Here is a 14,590-nt window from a genome sequence, read left to right as displayed (position 1 = left end):
GTCTCGTATCTGCGGCGCATTAATAGTGATGTTAGCCGGACTCCTCCCTCAGGCTCCCTGTGCGCATCCGCGGAAAAGGTGTAAAAAGTAGCAAGCTGGGAAAAGAGATCCAGAGGCGGTCCTAGACCATGAGGGAGGGAGGGGGCGTGTAATATTACTTACACACACACACACACACACACACACACACACACACACACACACACACACACACACACACACACACACACACACACACACACACACACACACACACACACACACACACAATTGACAGAGGATAATGTGCAGAAACATTAAATACGTTCAAAAAATTTATAGTTGATACAGATATTTAAAGTTTTTGAAGGCTTTTTGTTTAGTGAACCATTGATTAATTTTATATATGCCAAAATATCATTAAAATATGGGTCTTTGCTCAATATATTTACAATTATACATATAGAACTTTGCCAAAAAATAAGAGGTTTATAATAAAAATAATACCTTTTTTGCCTTAAAGTAGCGCAAAAAACCCCAGAATACTTAAAAATACCTTCCCCTCTGTAACAACAGGCATAATATTTGCTATATAAAAAAATTAATCAAACACATTATTTTGTCAAAATGCTCCACAAATAGACATCTGTTCAATAACTTGTGACTCCCCCTATCCCCTCGTCTCTGGTGCAGGAATAGCAATACGTCTTGCAGTCCAGACCCCAGGGACCCCATGCAATCTCAGACCCTCAGGCACCCTGGGGCTCACACAATCTCCCCACTGAGTGAAAGTGGTCTTTGTTCTTCTTTTCCTTCTGGACTGCAGCCTTCCCACAATGGAGTTCTCCCAACTTTTTCTCACCTCATTTGCTTTGATAATGGGGGTTAGCATCGGCCTCTGGAGGCATGAAGAGGACTGTTTTTTATTGGGAGACCGGGTCTAGCAGGGGGTGTTGTCAGCATTGGGTCCAATCTGATAAAGAGCGGAAAGTTCATTGTATTCTTTTATTTTCTTGGAGTTTCCTCTCCAGCTTTTTCCTGCATACCTTCTGCGATCATTGTCTCGAGGTGTGACTCCAAAAGCACCCTTCTCCTTATTTAAAGGATTTCTACCCAGGGCTTGATGTTTGGGTAACACCGAATAGTCTCAGCTGTAACAGTGGAGTCAATCAATCGTTGATTGACATTCCTACTTATTTTATTAAATATTTAATGTGATGTTCTTCGTATAAATGTCACCTACTAGCTATTTAAAAGGGTGGTGCCCCTCATTGATTATTACTTTTTATAAAAATGGCAATTACTTAATTTATTTACAAGCTTTAATGTTAATCCATTTTTAAGATAGAAAACCAAAACACTGACTAAATCCTCATTAATTCCATTATGCTGTTCTCATATACTTAATGCTATGCTGTCATATACAGTATCTTATGTCTTCTGTACGATCAAGATGTGTCATTTATGTAATAAGCAGGAATCAGAACAGTTGAGGAAAAACTGAAAGTCACATGAGGACATAAATAATGCTGGAATGCAAAAGAGTCATTATTAACTTGAAACTCAGTTGCAGAGAGAGACATTGATGTGAAGCTTCACTCCATAGAGTTGTAAATGTTCATGGTCAACAAGACTGGGGTTTCTCTCACGAATAGACAATGAACCAAGTAAGTTCCTGATTTGAGAATTGTATATAAGTTATCATTCAAAGTACTGTGGCATTGCAAGAGTGATATTATTTTTGATCTACCTTAAGCAGTTGTTGTAATCATTTTCACCTTTGCATATTTTTCTGCTTGCTCAGATCAAGCAGTAAACCAAAGAGGAACTGCGCCCCGACTGGGGCATGACAGGGCAGCAGCTGAAGCCAAAAGAAGAAGTGAGACCTACTAAAATAACATGTGTTTAAATTTTTGGTGTTGGAGTCCTGACCGTCCTCCATAACACAGTGCAAGTACAAAACATTTATGATAAAAAAAAATTGTCTGCTCTCCTACGGTCATAGGATCGTCAGGCTCCCAGTCAACCACACACACACGCAGGCGCACACATGGACACGCACACACACACGCTCACACACACACACACACACACACACACACACACACACACACGCACACACACACAGAGTGTGAATATCAACATTTATAAACTTATTATTTATCTTATTTGTGGAGTGTTTATTCTTATACATCTCTGTTACTAACCCCGCAATGCTTGTGCTGCCATAATAATTAAAATTTCCCAACTTTTGGACTAATAAATCAACATCTTATCGTAGAAGGATGTAGAAGTTGCAGATACTGGAATGGGACCTTGAAAATTCCCTGCACCCACAGACATGAGTGAGTGAATTCTGTGTGACTTCAGGACTTCATACTACTGAAACACATTAGTTACACCAACGGTAACAGTGCGTGGATTCAATTCATTCCTTGTCGTGGAAATTTCTGTAATGAAGGCAATCACAAGAAACTGTCTTTGAAGATTTTATTTTACTTTGCTGCAGCAGAGAATGAGTGAGAGATAGCAGTCAGCGTAATTCAGTCATGATTCAGAGTGATTACCTGGACAAAACACTCCATATGGAAGAAAAAAATATTTTGCTATCAGATGCATGAATTGGATGAATCCTGACTGCTTCATCCGCACTCCAGCTCCCAGTTGTGGGTCACTGGGAGCTGGAAATAGTTCTATTACGGAAGCAGAAGAGACAGCATTTAAATTGTTCCCATTACACCGACGGAAAGGCAGGAGGATTGAAAAGACGATTATTCCTGCCAGAAGGCTGTGTTCGGATAACGTAGACTAACTAGACACGTTGTTGTTCAGATATTTACTCAGCCATGTGACCTTACTATGCACTCTGTATCCTGGAGTTCATCTGCTGCTAAGACAGGGAGTCAGATCACAGAAATTCATTACGCTGTGTTTCCAGATTTATGTTCGATGCAGCTAAAACCTTCAGAGTCAAGCTAATCCACTTATCAAGTGTAAGGGAGTCAAAATATAAATGCTAACGGCAGACATAGATAACGCTGACAGACCACAACCTCATTATTTATTAGAATGAGGGACACAGTCTGCGTAAAAGGAAGTCGATATGAGAACTTTGAATAGTTTTGCATTGTCTAGTAGCAGTGTTTTTGTCCTGAGACAATTATAGAACCTTCTGCAAAGCAAATGTATAAAGGTCCAGTGGTTTGATCTAATCCTGACACTGCCAAAACAGTGCCAAAAGTGTATTTACAATCATTTTATGTAAACAGATGGGGTGTGGGTAGAAAGCATGAGATCTGTTTGTCACTTTGAATGATCAATGTGTTTAGAGCAGCCTGGACTAGAGGGGTATTTAGAGATTAATGACCCCTAGGGGTCATTCAGTGACCCTAAAGGAAATTCTGGAAGACGTCAACTATGATAAAATCACCATTGAAATGAGTGGGTGGAAAAGTCTGTTATCCTTAAGAGAAATTAGCAACAGTGAATGAGGTAGAATTTCCCTGCAGGATGAACGAGTGAATTCGGTGTGAATCAGATGACATCTGGAGGCAGCGCCAATCCATGAGGAGGAGGATTATGTTAGAATAATCATAATATTCTGTTTATAATCTATTATTTGTTAACCTTGTTTATATGATTAGGACATATTAGGACACCTCACAATATTCGGCATAGCCAATGCAGAATATTGTGTGGTGTGTGGTTTTGATAGAACCTAACCAACCAGACTGAGTAAAACCAGAGGAGGGATGTGAAACTGTGTGGTGGAATGTTTAAATGTTTGAATGCTAAAATGATTTATTTGGACCTACGGACCAAAGGTCGTTGGAATGCTGTGTGTGGTTCTGGTGGTGTGGAGATGGTGTGATCCCTCTTGCAAAGATGACCTATTGAGGTTTCCAGATGCACAGGTCATCTAGAAACTGACCAGTCAGTTTGACATACGGTCAGTTTCCATTAATTCCAGTATCTGCCCACTCAGGTCCACATACTGTACACACACAGCAGAGCTTGGATTTACTACGAACTGTGTTGGCAACTTTCCTTGTTGATTTAAATAAAGAGGTTAAGAAATCAAGAACTTGTCTTTCAGAATCTAATTGCCAAAGCTTTGAGACTCATATCACACAAGGAGCAATGCTGTTTGAGAGGAGACAGTGAAGGATGGTTACAGGGGGTACATATTAATAGCAATGCTGCCTTAAGACAAGGAAACAAAGGTAGAAGTCGAGCACCCCCAACATTGAAACAAACTAAACGTAATGCAACCGCAATAAATGTCACCTGGCTTGAAGCTCAAAGTTTATAGGCGTAAGATTTACAGGTGTGAACTTTTTGGTTTCCTCCGTTCTTAGAACAAGCAGACAAAGCAAAAACACCCTGGGTTCAAGGAGGTGACAACTTTTTGATGTGCAAGACAGCAACTCATGTTGGTTCGGACAACAACCTACGCTAAACATGACATAGACAAATGTTGGAAAATACTGGTATGATATCACTGACTCTGCTTATGCTTTGTGTAACTGACTAGCTTGTTGAATAAAGTGGACTGTGGACTGTTGACTGAATAATATGTGTGTAGCCGTCTGCTCTTTGTTGACTTGACGGATGTCCAGAAAACTTAAAAAGTCTGCTTAGCCCCAAAAATGGTAATCAGTGAGTTGTGAGTTGTACGTATGTGTATATACAGTATATATACTGTATGTGTGTGTATATACAGTATATATACAGTATAATACACACACACTTTTTTTTCTTCTTTCTCTTCCTCTTCTAGTGCAGCTTTTAAATTTTATTTCTGGGGAGGCAAAACTTGCAATTCATGTAACCAGGAAGAGGAAAATTGAAAACAATACCGCTCAAGAAGCAGCTACTGTTTTTTGCTGTAACATCAGATGTCGCTTAAAACTAGAATTTGGTTTCTATAAATTGACAAAAGACCTGAATAACTTTAGGAACATCTGGTGTTACAAAAATGTCCTATGCACTTTAGTTGATTGACCACCTCACTTTTGCAAACTTCCTGTTATAATGCACTAATTCTTATATTGTATTTCCCTTTGTTTCTTGGTGTTTAATGTTTTTGAGTGTTTAGTGTTTTTGAAATTTCATCTAATGAAAAATTGTAAAATGTTCTAAATGTGATTGAAGTTTGTTTGGAAAAGATGTTCTGAGGCACTTACATGCTTTCATCTGATGTAAAACTGCAAAATGTTTGAATGAGATTAAAGTGTTTTTGCAAAAATAAAAAAAAAATAAAAAAATCTTCCTCTTCTCTCTACTTCTTCTGGTCACGTGACCGTCACTCGCACGAGCCCACGACCGAGGTTATTACTGGTTCAACCCAGTCAGGGAGTGACCAGAGCTGACCAGACGCCTCCGCTCGACTCGTCTTCTCTGTCAGCCTGTGGCGTCTGTCACGGTGAGTCATTTTACAACCACAAGATAAAAAAAAAAAAAAGATAGAACTTTAGTAGACAGAATTGTTAGCATGGCTCCAGCTGACGGTTGCTGCTTCGGTTGCTTTCCGTTGTGTTGTATATTTTATGTTAATTCGAATGAAATAAGCTATTTCCGGTGCGTGTGGCAAGTACAGTACTGTACTTGGTTCGTGTTCTGTGGGAGTTGCGGTGTGTTTTCGTCTGGAGAAGTCAACTTTTGGTTTTTGTTGACACGGGTGGCGTCCTCCACGTGTGAAAGGCCGGCTGAGTCCATCGTGTAATTTGTGACGTTAAAAGAGACTTTCATCAAATGATGCTTTTCAATTAGAGGTTGGTTTCGTTGGTCGCGTTGTACTTAATTAAACCTGAACTTGATAACCTGCGCTAATGGCATGGACTTGTCCCGTTGGTCCAGGGTTGGTGCTGCAGCGCCATCTACTGGTTGGTGTGAAGAAGTAGTTTAAATTCACCAAAATGTAATGTCAGGATTCCTGTCACTAGAGAGAACATCAATCAAAACACAAGACACTCTAGTTCTGGTTTCTTTCCAAAAATGCACTGACATAAAAAATACTCGGAGACCAAAGTATTTCTTCAACACAGCTTTACTTGTCGACAAGGGGACAAAAAGAAAAAAGTCCAAAGAGGAGTGAGTCTCCACATGTTTTTATGCTTGACATTGCTTAACATTGGTTACATCATAATGGGTGGAGTTGAGACAGAAAGACATAGAAATCGATTACCATATAAGGGTTAAATGACCACAGCACAGTACAAGGCTGAATACATGTTTTCCTAACAGAAGAAAGTTCCCGTAACAGGACATTGCATGATTTACGGGAGGGGAGAACTAGTACTCCTTACAATATTTATTTCTTTGTGCATAATCAGGGCATGAATCAATTGAGTGTCTTCATCTGTATCAGTAGGAAAAACTTTCCACTGAGAACTTGTGACCTTTTTATTCTCTCGCTGCTCCTGCTATCCTGAGAACACATTGAAACAGTTGTTATAATGTGATTAAAGGCATAACATATATTTACATATCAACAATTCTCTATGGAGTTCCAGATTTAGAGAACGCAACAAGAAATGTTGTTTTTTTGTCTGCTCACGCTCTATTTATGGGTTTTGTTTTGGTATTTATTGTGTTATGAAGGGAAGACTTAAGTGATGGTGCATTAAAAATTCAGATAACTTGAGAGCTGTTGTATTTGATGAAGTGCAACAAAATTCAAAATCAAAAGATCTTACTTTCATTTAAAAAGGAATGCAGTGACAAAAACCACCTTTTTTGCATATTTTAAGATGAATAAAATATAGAGAATGAAAAAGTGAAGAAAAAGTGTTTTTTGCAAAAATAATAAAAGTACAAGTGAAAAGAGAACATTTCATTATCAGTTTCAAACTCTTTGTCATTCATTATATGCTTGTTAAGTTTGACTCCAAATAGGTGTCTGATGATGCGGAGGAAAGTGTATGTCTTATGTGTCCCATGAATGAACTCAAACTCATACTGTTATTCCTTGTTTGTACATTCCCATGGACTCGAACTCATCCTTATCTGCACATTCCCATAAAATATATGTTCAGTAAGTACCCCAACTCTGCACATTCTCATAAAATATCCTTCCTTATCTGCACATTCCCATAAAATATATGTTCTTGTTCTTGCGCAGTAAGTACCCCAACTCATGAGAGTTCCTGTAAACGTGTCAACCTGTGAGATGTACCACTTGTTGTATTATTTTAGCTGATGCTCGTATTTGCCTTATCAGCCTAAATAAGGGGAGACTGCTAGCCTTGACAAAAAATGGATATTGCCTGCAAGTGGGGACCGGCCCTCCTCACTTACACGCGATATTCCACTATAAAGAGATTTTTCTCTACCAGTCAGAGTCTACCACGGGTCTAGGTACGGACACCTGGTCATTTGTTTTTCATCTGCTGCTCTGACTGAGGTGTTGGCTCTCCGCCTATTGTCAACGGTTAGAGTGATTTAGCTGATGACTTGTTTGCATTCTTTGAACTGATGTTAATGTGGGGATTGCGGGAGTGACAACCTGTATCTAGCATTTTCATCACGGTTGATTATATTTGCTTGCTTTGTGGATCTTTTGTTATAATAAACATATTAACCATTTGCGAGTGTGCTGACTTACTTCGGACCTTCGGTCTTCAAATAAGGCTTAAAATTTCACAAAACAGATGAAAATCTCTTTAGCAAAGAGGGAACTTTCTGGTGAACATGTTTTTGCCAGTTTTCAACCCACAATAAGGAAATGGTTGTGGGTTTTACAAGTTTTACAGATGAGAGTCAGCAAATAATCTGAACGGATGCACAGAAGTCACAGCTCACTGACTTCATTTTAAACCATTACCACAAAGGTGGGATGTGACACTGTACCCCTGGCTAACAATTTAGCAAAGCCTTCCACCAACAACGGCCCTTGATGAGTTTACGACTGACAACCATCTTCTGATGTGGTCCTCTGATCCCACCAGGTTCAGTGAATTGCCCCCATATAACCTCAGATAACACCGAAATTCCTTGCCATTTCCTTACAGTGTTGGTTGGGGGTATTCAGGAACAAAACGCGACCCTGTGGCCCTTAGTTTTCTGTGAATCCTGTTCATAAAACAGGATGTGTAATATCCTTTAACCCTGTTGACATGATATTCTGCTTTGAAACCCGTTCTAAAGTAAGGTATGTGGTTATACTTTCTGAAGTGTGTCACCCAAAATGAGAGTGATGGATCCTGAGTTCTGGGGAAACTCCAGCTGCTAAGACTACTAAGGTTGAAAAGTAATTCCCTGTTTGGCCTTTAGCATAAAGGCAAAGTGTTTGAGAGTAGGGATCAGGCTTTAGGATAGAAAGCTGCCCCTGTCTCTGTATAATGTGGACTCACATCTCGTGACTTACACAGATATTTCACCCACAGGTTCCCATGGCCTTCGGTTGTGTTTGCTTTCTGGTTGTCTCGATTAAATGTGCAGTGACCTTGAAAGTGTGCTCTGTTTCCCCCCATCATGTGTGCAGACTGGCTTGACCTGGCAAAGGGAGACACTGTTTGTCCAGTTTAAATATCTCACAAGGCAAAAGGGCGTCATCCCTTTGACTTGATGCAGGTGGTGGTTCTGTAACAGCAACATGCAGCCGGTGGATACAGAGAAAGGTAACGGTCATATTCCACCTTTAGATGGCCACATTAGCGCCTTTTTTTGTGTACTGATGCATCCTCTGTCCATAGGAATTTTTAGCACGGGCCAGCTACTGGATTCCCTGCGGTTTTATCTAAACAACAAGAAGCGACTGCAGCCCATTATTGGTCTGTAACAGATAATCCCATCCATCGTGTGTGTTTAATGTGTGTCCTGTGTGGTTTGAAATTATTTGACTTTTTGATGCCCCTGCAGGTCTGGGCTGTATTGTGGAATGTGTAAATGCAGGTATACACAAGGGAAAAGTGCTGTACTTGTGTACAGTCTGTGTGTGTCGGCTTAGTAAAGCTGACGTGAGGAACCACATCACTGGAAGCCTCCACAGATTCAACTACATTGTGAGTAGCATCGTGGAAGGAATCTGTATCTTCTGCTTCAGGTTGAATTTTATCAACAGGTTGTGAGTTTTGCTCGATAGAAAACCTGGCACCCCCACCTGCTGTCTGAATGGAAGGAGAATGCTGAGTTGTCCAAGCTGGCTTGGCCGCTGATGGAGAAAGCAAAGGTGCTTGAGGGTAAAGAGGGACCAGGTCACATCCGGGTACGTTGTCCTGATTGTGTCAAGTAGTTACGACCGCTGGAGTGTTTTGGATTTGTGTATTCACGTCTTCTTGCACCTTACATGAAGTTGTTAGAGGTTGAAGATGCTGTCTACCAGATGATCGCTACCTGCAGTGAGAATAATGGTCAGTGACTATTCGCTTGTCAAGAACAGTCGATCTCAAACTCTGCTTTGCCAGCCCCTTAAACCCTAATCTTCATCTTTCTCTTTAGTGTCTCGTCCTGGATTTGAGGCAGTATTTCTATAAATGCCTGTCTTTTTCTGAGCTTTTGATTTCTCTCTGTAACACTTCAGCAGTAACTCTGATGAACATCTTAAGCGATCAGCTTGTCAGCCAATCAGAAGCAACACCTGTGCAGCACGTGGACCCTCCCATTCAATCGCAGATGGTGGATTTGTTAGACTGCAACCAAAAACGTCAGTCTAAAAAATCCCTCTGGAGTTCAGCGGAGATGAGCACCCCCCCGTCTTTGGTGCAGTCGCCTGAGACTCCTTCTGCATCATCAGAGAAGAGCAACAGCGTTCTTGATAGCTTCAAGGGAACATACTCTCTCATTGGTGAGCCCGAGTGGAGAGTAGTGCCACTAGATGGTAGACTGGTGTCAACGTAACGACTTCTAGGATGAGACATCCCTGCTCATGTAATTGTTCTAATGCATTGAAGCGCTCTTTTTCTTTTTTTTCTTTTTTTTAAATATTGTGTTACTTAAAACATCAGCAAACAATTCTTTAATCTGAAATCCTTTTTACATTGTCTGGTGTGAATACAAGACTGCAGAAAAAGGAATTTAAAGAATAAAACATGAATTCATAAATAGATATACCTTTGTCTTTATGTGTATTCCAGCTAATATTGAGCTAGATTTTATTGGTAACATCTGATAATAGGGGGCAAATAATATATAATAGGATAATTTGGGGAGACGTTTTTGTTTTGTTTTGGTGGAATTGACCTTCTCTAGATGGTGGCTAGGAGGTAAAAATGGGCATATCCAAATAGTAAAACTGCTGCATTTAAAATCCGCTTAAACGTGTGTGAAACAGGACTATCCCACGTGGTTGAGTATCGGAGTGAAGACGGCCACACCTGCTGTTTCTTATGTCACTGCTGCCGCATCAGGTCTAACAAAAAGGACATCATCGACCATCTAACCAGCTCTTCTCATCTTGTGAATTACTTGGTGAGTTTATTGTGATCACATTTTATTTATTTTTTACTGTAGAGAACATGCTAAACAAACATGTAAGCTGTTTGTAGATGGAAACTCAACCTGAGCAGAAGGAGCTATTGATGGCGGACATTAACCATGACAGCCAACTTCTGTGGTCTTTGGCTGAGAATGCCGTGGGAGATATGGGAAGTGGACAGCAGAAGGTATTGTATATACTTAATATACAGTATGTTAACATGTGTTATGTTAACAATAAAATGACTTGTGTTCTGCACTCTTCAGTTCAGAAAAAAAAGATTCAAAGATCTAATTTTTCCAGGTGGTAAATGTACCAGAATCACTCTGTATCCAAATGACCAGCAAAAGCTACCACTGGTGTGAGTACAGAATTGTACCTATCCTCTTATTGTAGGAGTTTTGTCTAATGCTTGTCTGTGTGCATAAAGGTGATGCTCCACCACACTCGGGTCCCATCTGGCTGCTTTTAAAAACATCAACTTGATGACTTTTTCTTTTCTCCATCATGAACACGTACAGTAAAGTGGTAGAGAATAGGGAGGGTTGTTGGAGTGAAAATAACACTAAAGGATTGGGCCTGAAAAAAAACTAATTATTTATTTCTTGTTGATTCTTTGTTATGGCTACATTCCACACAAATAAAAAAGCATTTTGTTGGACAAATCTTTGTAAACATAACCAAGTGCTTCAGTGCTGCAGTTTTTCTTCAGGGAGTTTTGATTCTTATTGTTCATTTTCACAAATGAGTTTTTCTGTGGCATAAAGGTTATCCACCATCTTTTTTTCACAAAACTTTATTCACACATTCCAACCGTCCCGCACAGGCTTCCCTTTTATTTCTGTTTATTTTAAGCATTAGCAGCTGATGCTGATATTAATCAGCTTTTCAGGTATAGCACGGATAACAGATTATTTAGTGCTTAGAAGTTTGTTTAAAAGTAGTTGATAAAATAGTTGACATATGATATTGACTATTACAAATTTCTAATATCCATATAGAGGGTTATTGCATTTCTAATAAAATAACCCTTGTGACAGGATATATGACCTTGGTTACAGAACTCATAAACTCAGGACAAAATGCAACGATGGTTTTTGGTTTATCTTCACATAATTGGTTCTTGATCGGTTAAAGTTTTATCATTGGCTGATGAGATTCTTCAGCAAGGTAAATGTCATGTATCCCTTTTGTATTGCCTCTATTTTTTTTGTTTTTGTTTTTGTTTTTGTTAATCTTTTCTAGGTGTTAAGATGCTTCATAATGGATGGACACATAGTGAGATCCAAAGGATGAGAGCACCTGTCAAAGGTGTGTATCTTTGGAGAAAGGGTTGAGTCTGAGGATTCAAAACCTTTTTTTTCTTTCAAGTAATTCAATATTGTACCATTTTCTGTATTTTTTTAACAACATTTTATTCTTGAAGGGCCAAGTGTGAATAAAACTCCATATCAAGCCAGGCCTGACAAATGCACTGTTGGGATGAGCAGGAGAGCTAAAACAATGAGGAATAAGAAGAGAACTGTATTCAAGGTAAGCCTTCCACTTACCAAAGGTTCCATTCTCCTGGAGAGGACGTCTTTCAGCAAGGACAATGAACCCGGGTCACCCACATCCCCCACTCCATCGGACTGTGATCTCATTCCCTCAAGTTTTGACTCGGAGGACTGTGAATGTGACCATGACGCTCAATCAGTGAGTCAATCTGCAGCCGCCATTGCAAAACCATTAACCTCCCAACTTCATCAAGGCATGAGTGGCTGGTTTAATGAAGAAAACAATTACAATAGACATCACGATCCTCAAAGATTAAGTCAGAACATCGACAAGTACTGCCAGAATGAAGATCTGCATACACAAAACGATTTTGCACCACCTGCTGCTTCCTACTCTCAGGACTGGTCATATTACAACGCCTCCTATGGATGTGTGGAGGATTGTGCAGAGCGGTGGTGCAATTCACCCACACAAGTTGCTGGAAGAATGGAAGTACCACAAGAAGAATGGCAAAAGATGACGGGAAATGCCACTCAACATTACAATCAACATCTCCACTATCAGTATATGACCCAAGATCATGCGGGTCTTCCTGCAGCCAGCGTGAGACAGCAGAGCTCGGTTCATTCAGATGCTGTTTGGTCCAACCTGCGTCCAGATTTGTTTGCTCACAGCAGCAACAGTTGCCCTCTGCTGGCAGAAGAGTTTCTCCAGAATGAACCAAGACCATGGCAGACATACATGGGTTACAATACTGGATCTGGTCAGACAGCTTCACAAAGTTATATATGTTATATATGACCCAACCTACAGCTGTGCAAACCATCCATGTAGGCTCTACATACAATACTGGAGCTATGACAAATCCTGACCATCATTTGACCCACTCCAATGTAATGTGGACGCCACAGACCACAACTGCATTGTCAGAAATAAAAATAGGTTCAGTGTTCTGTTCCCGGTTTCTTATCTGCACCATGTGGTGCCACACCTCACTAAGATCCATAAAAGTAACTGAGTGAAATCACAATTACATCAACTATATACGCTATGGTCTTTTTGTGAGGTAGTCCATTGTCCAGATCACCAAATGGTTGTCCAAACTTTGACAACCAACTTGGACATGTTTCTTTCATATGTAACTTCTGCAGTTTTGGTTTCACTTAAAATTTTTGAAATTTTGGACCGCTGAATTGAAACAAACTCACATGTGGTATTTCTCTAGAACCATTTGAAAACTGAGGTGTCACAGGTATAAACATAGCTGTTGCTTCATCTGGTGATACAAGCAGGCAGTCATTTAGTTTTACTGTATTGTGTGATAACTTGTATTTCTAAGTTTTATATCCTTTGTTGTGGGTGAGAAATGCCCAATATTACTCAGTGGTATCTAGTATTTTTCAACATGGACTCTGATGCACGCTGGAACACTTGTACATTTTGTTGACCTCTATTTTGACGGGGAAAAATAGCTTTCTGTTTAAAAATAACATTTGAGTTTAAACATTTCTGTATTTTCTGACTCAGAATAGTCTCTCATCGCTCTTTGGCTAAACTTAACATTTTAAAGGGCTTTCATTTGACTACATGTCACTGCCAAACAGTTGTTGTTCCCATAAGCCAACTCTTGTCCAGATTGAAAAATACATTTACCCATGAAGCATCTAGTTTAAATCATACTCAGACTTTGCTTTTCAGTTTTCACCAGATATAAACTATTGTATGACCACCTGAATCTTTTTTTTTTTTTTACAATTCTGATGTGTTCTGTAATAGACAAGCTGTGTTTGAATAAATCCAAATAACCTCTGTGAAATGGATTAAATCTGTGATTGTTCACTGTGTGATTGAGTAGAGTTCAAAGGTGTTGCACGAGCAATTCTCTGGTGGTGAGATTCCCTTGGTGGCTTTGGGATCTCAAAAGTCAAATCAGAATGTTCAGAATACCTTCATTTAGAATTTAGAATTCAGATTTTATTCTGCAAAAATATTTTACATTTCATTCAGAAAATAAAGAAAATTTCACAAAACTAAAAGTCAGTAAAAACAAATGGATGTTCACTGTTAATGAGTGACCTTCATTGCTACTGTCCCTCATAACCACTGTCAGCCCACTAACTTGTTCACGGGGCCCCCCAGTTGTGGTTCAGGGTTCCTGGGATCCACCAGTTGTGGTTCAGGGTTCCTGGGTTCCACCAGTAAGAGCTCAGGGTTCCTGGGTTCCACCAGTAAGAGCTCAGGGTTCCTGGGTTCCACCAGGAAGAGTTAAGGGTTCCTGGGTTCCACCAGGAAGAGTTCAGGGTTCCTGGGTTCCACCAGGAAGAGTTCAGGGTTCCTGGGGTCACAGGGCCATCAAGTGCCGTTTCTGCTTTCCAGGGTCAACCTACGCTGAGTCTGGTTTCCAGAGCTTGACCTCTGCGTTGCAGAAGGTAATCTGAGCAGGCTCTGGTTTCCAGAAGGTAATTTCTGCGGGTTCTGGGTTTGGGGGACTGGACTGTAAAGAACACACAAAAAACAAGCCTTACATCAGCAAATCAACAATATGTTGGTCCAAATTAAATCCCCACTAGACTTCCCAGGAATCAAATCCGCACATATAAGAAAGGGGAACGATATCTAAGCCTGGGTTTGTGTATTTAGACTTGCCTCTCTTTTTATCCAGCACCCAATGAATGTCTTGGTTAAGTAGAGTGTCCC

General features: G+C 40.0%; 1 protein-coding gene across 6 annotated transcripts; it reads left to right on the top strand.

Moving 5' to 3' along the window:
- Nucleotides 1-5,102: 5,102 nt before the first annotated feature.
- Nucleotides 5,103-13,707, top strand: LOC137607684 (uncharacterized). Of its 6 annotated transcripts, none has more exons than XM_068333602.1 (12): nt 5,120-5,404; nt 8,465-8,600; nt 8,676-8,753; nt 8,842-8,984; nt 9,065-9,187; nt 9,275-9,332; nt 9,506-9,766; nt 10,253-10,389; nt 10,467-10,583; nt 10,700-10,757; nt 11,642-11,707; nt 11,823-13,707. In XM_068333602.1, exons 2-12 carry the CDS (start codon nt 8,576-8,578, stop codon nt 12,692-12,694), a joined length of 1,938 nt encoding a protein of 645 aa, XP_068189703.1. In that variant the 5' UTR covers nt 5,120-5,404; nt 8,465-8,575; the 3' UTR covers nt 12,695-13,707. The 6 variants fall into 6 exon arrangements, with proteins under 6 accessions (XP_068189708.1, XP_068189703.1, XP_068189702.1 ...); XM_068333601.1 differs by having other exon boundaries at nt 9,503-9,766; XM_068333607.1 differs by having other exon boundaries at nt 5,103-5,404; nt 9,503-9,766; nt 10,700-11,707; nt 11,823-11,905.
- The last annotated feature ends 883 nt before the right edge of the window (nt 13,708-14,590 follow it).

The sequence above is a fragment of the Antennarius striatus genome, chromosome 14 (genome assembly GCF_040054535.1).
Source record: "Antennarius striatus isolate MH-2024 chromosome 14, ASM4005453v1, whole genome shotgun sequence".
NCBI classification, from domain to species: domain Eukaryota; kingdom Metazoa; phylum Chordata; class Actinopteri; order Lophiiformes; family Antennariidae; genus Antennarius; species Antennarius striatus.
Note: the sequence above shows the minus strand (reverse complement) of the source record. Positions and strands in the feature narration are given on the sequence as shown.

What these genes read in the sequence shown, in the direction of transcription:
- LOC137607684 (XM_068333601.1), top strand. Translation starts at nt 8,576, where the DNA reads ATGCAGCCGGTGGATACAGAGAAAG. An exon ending in TCCACAGATTCAACTACATT is followed by an intron (nt 8,985 to 9,064) that starts GTGAGTAGCATC and finishes TTTGCTCGATAG; the next exon opens with AAAACCTGGCACCCCCACCT. An exon ending in TACCTGCAGTGAGAATAATG is followed by an intron (nt 9,333 to 9,502) that starts GTCAGTGACTAT and finishes GTAACACTTCAG; the next exon opens with CAGTAACTCTGATGAACATC.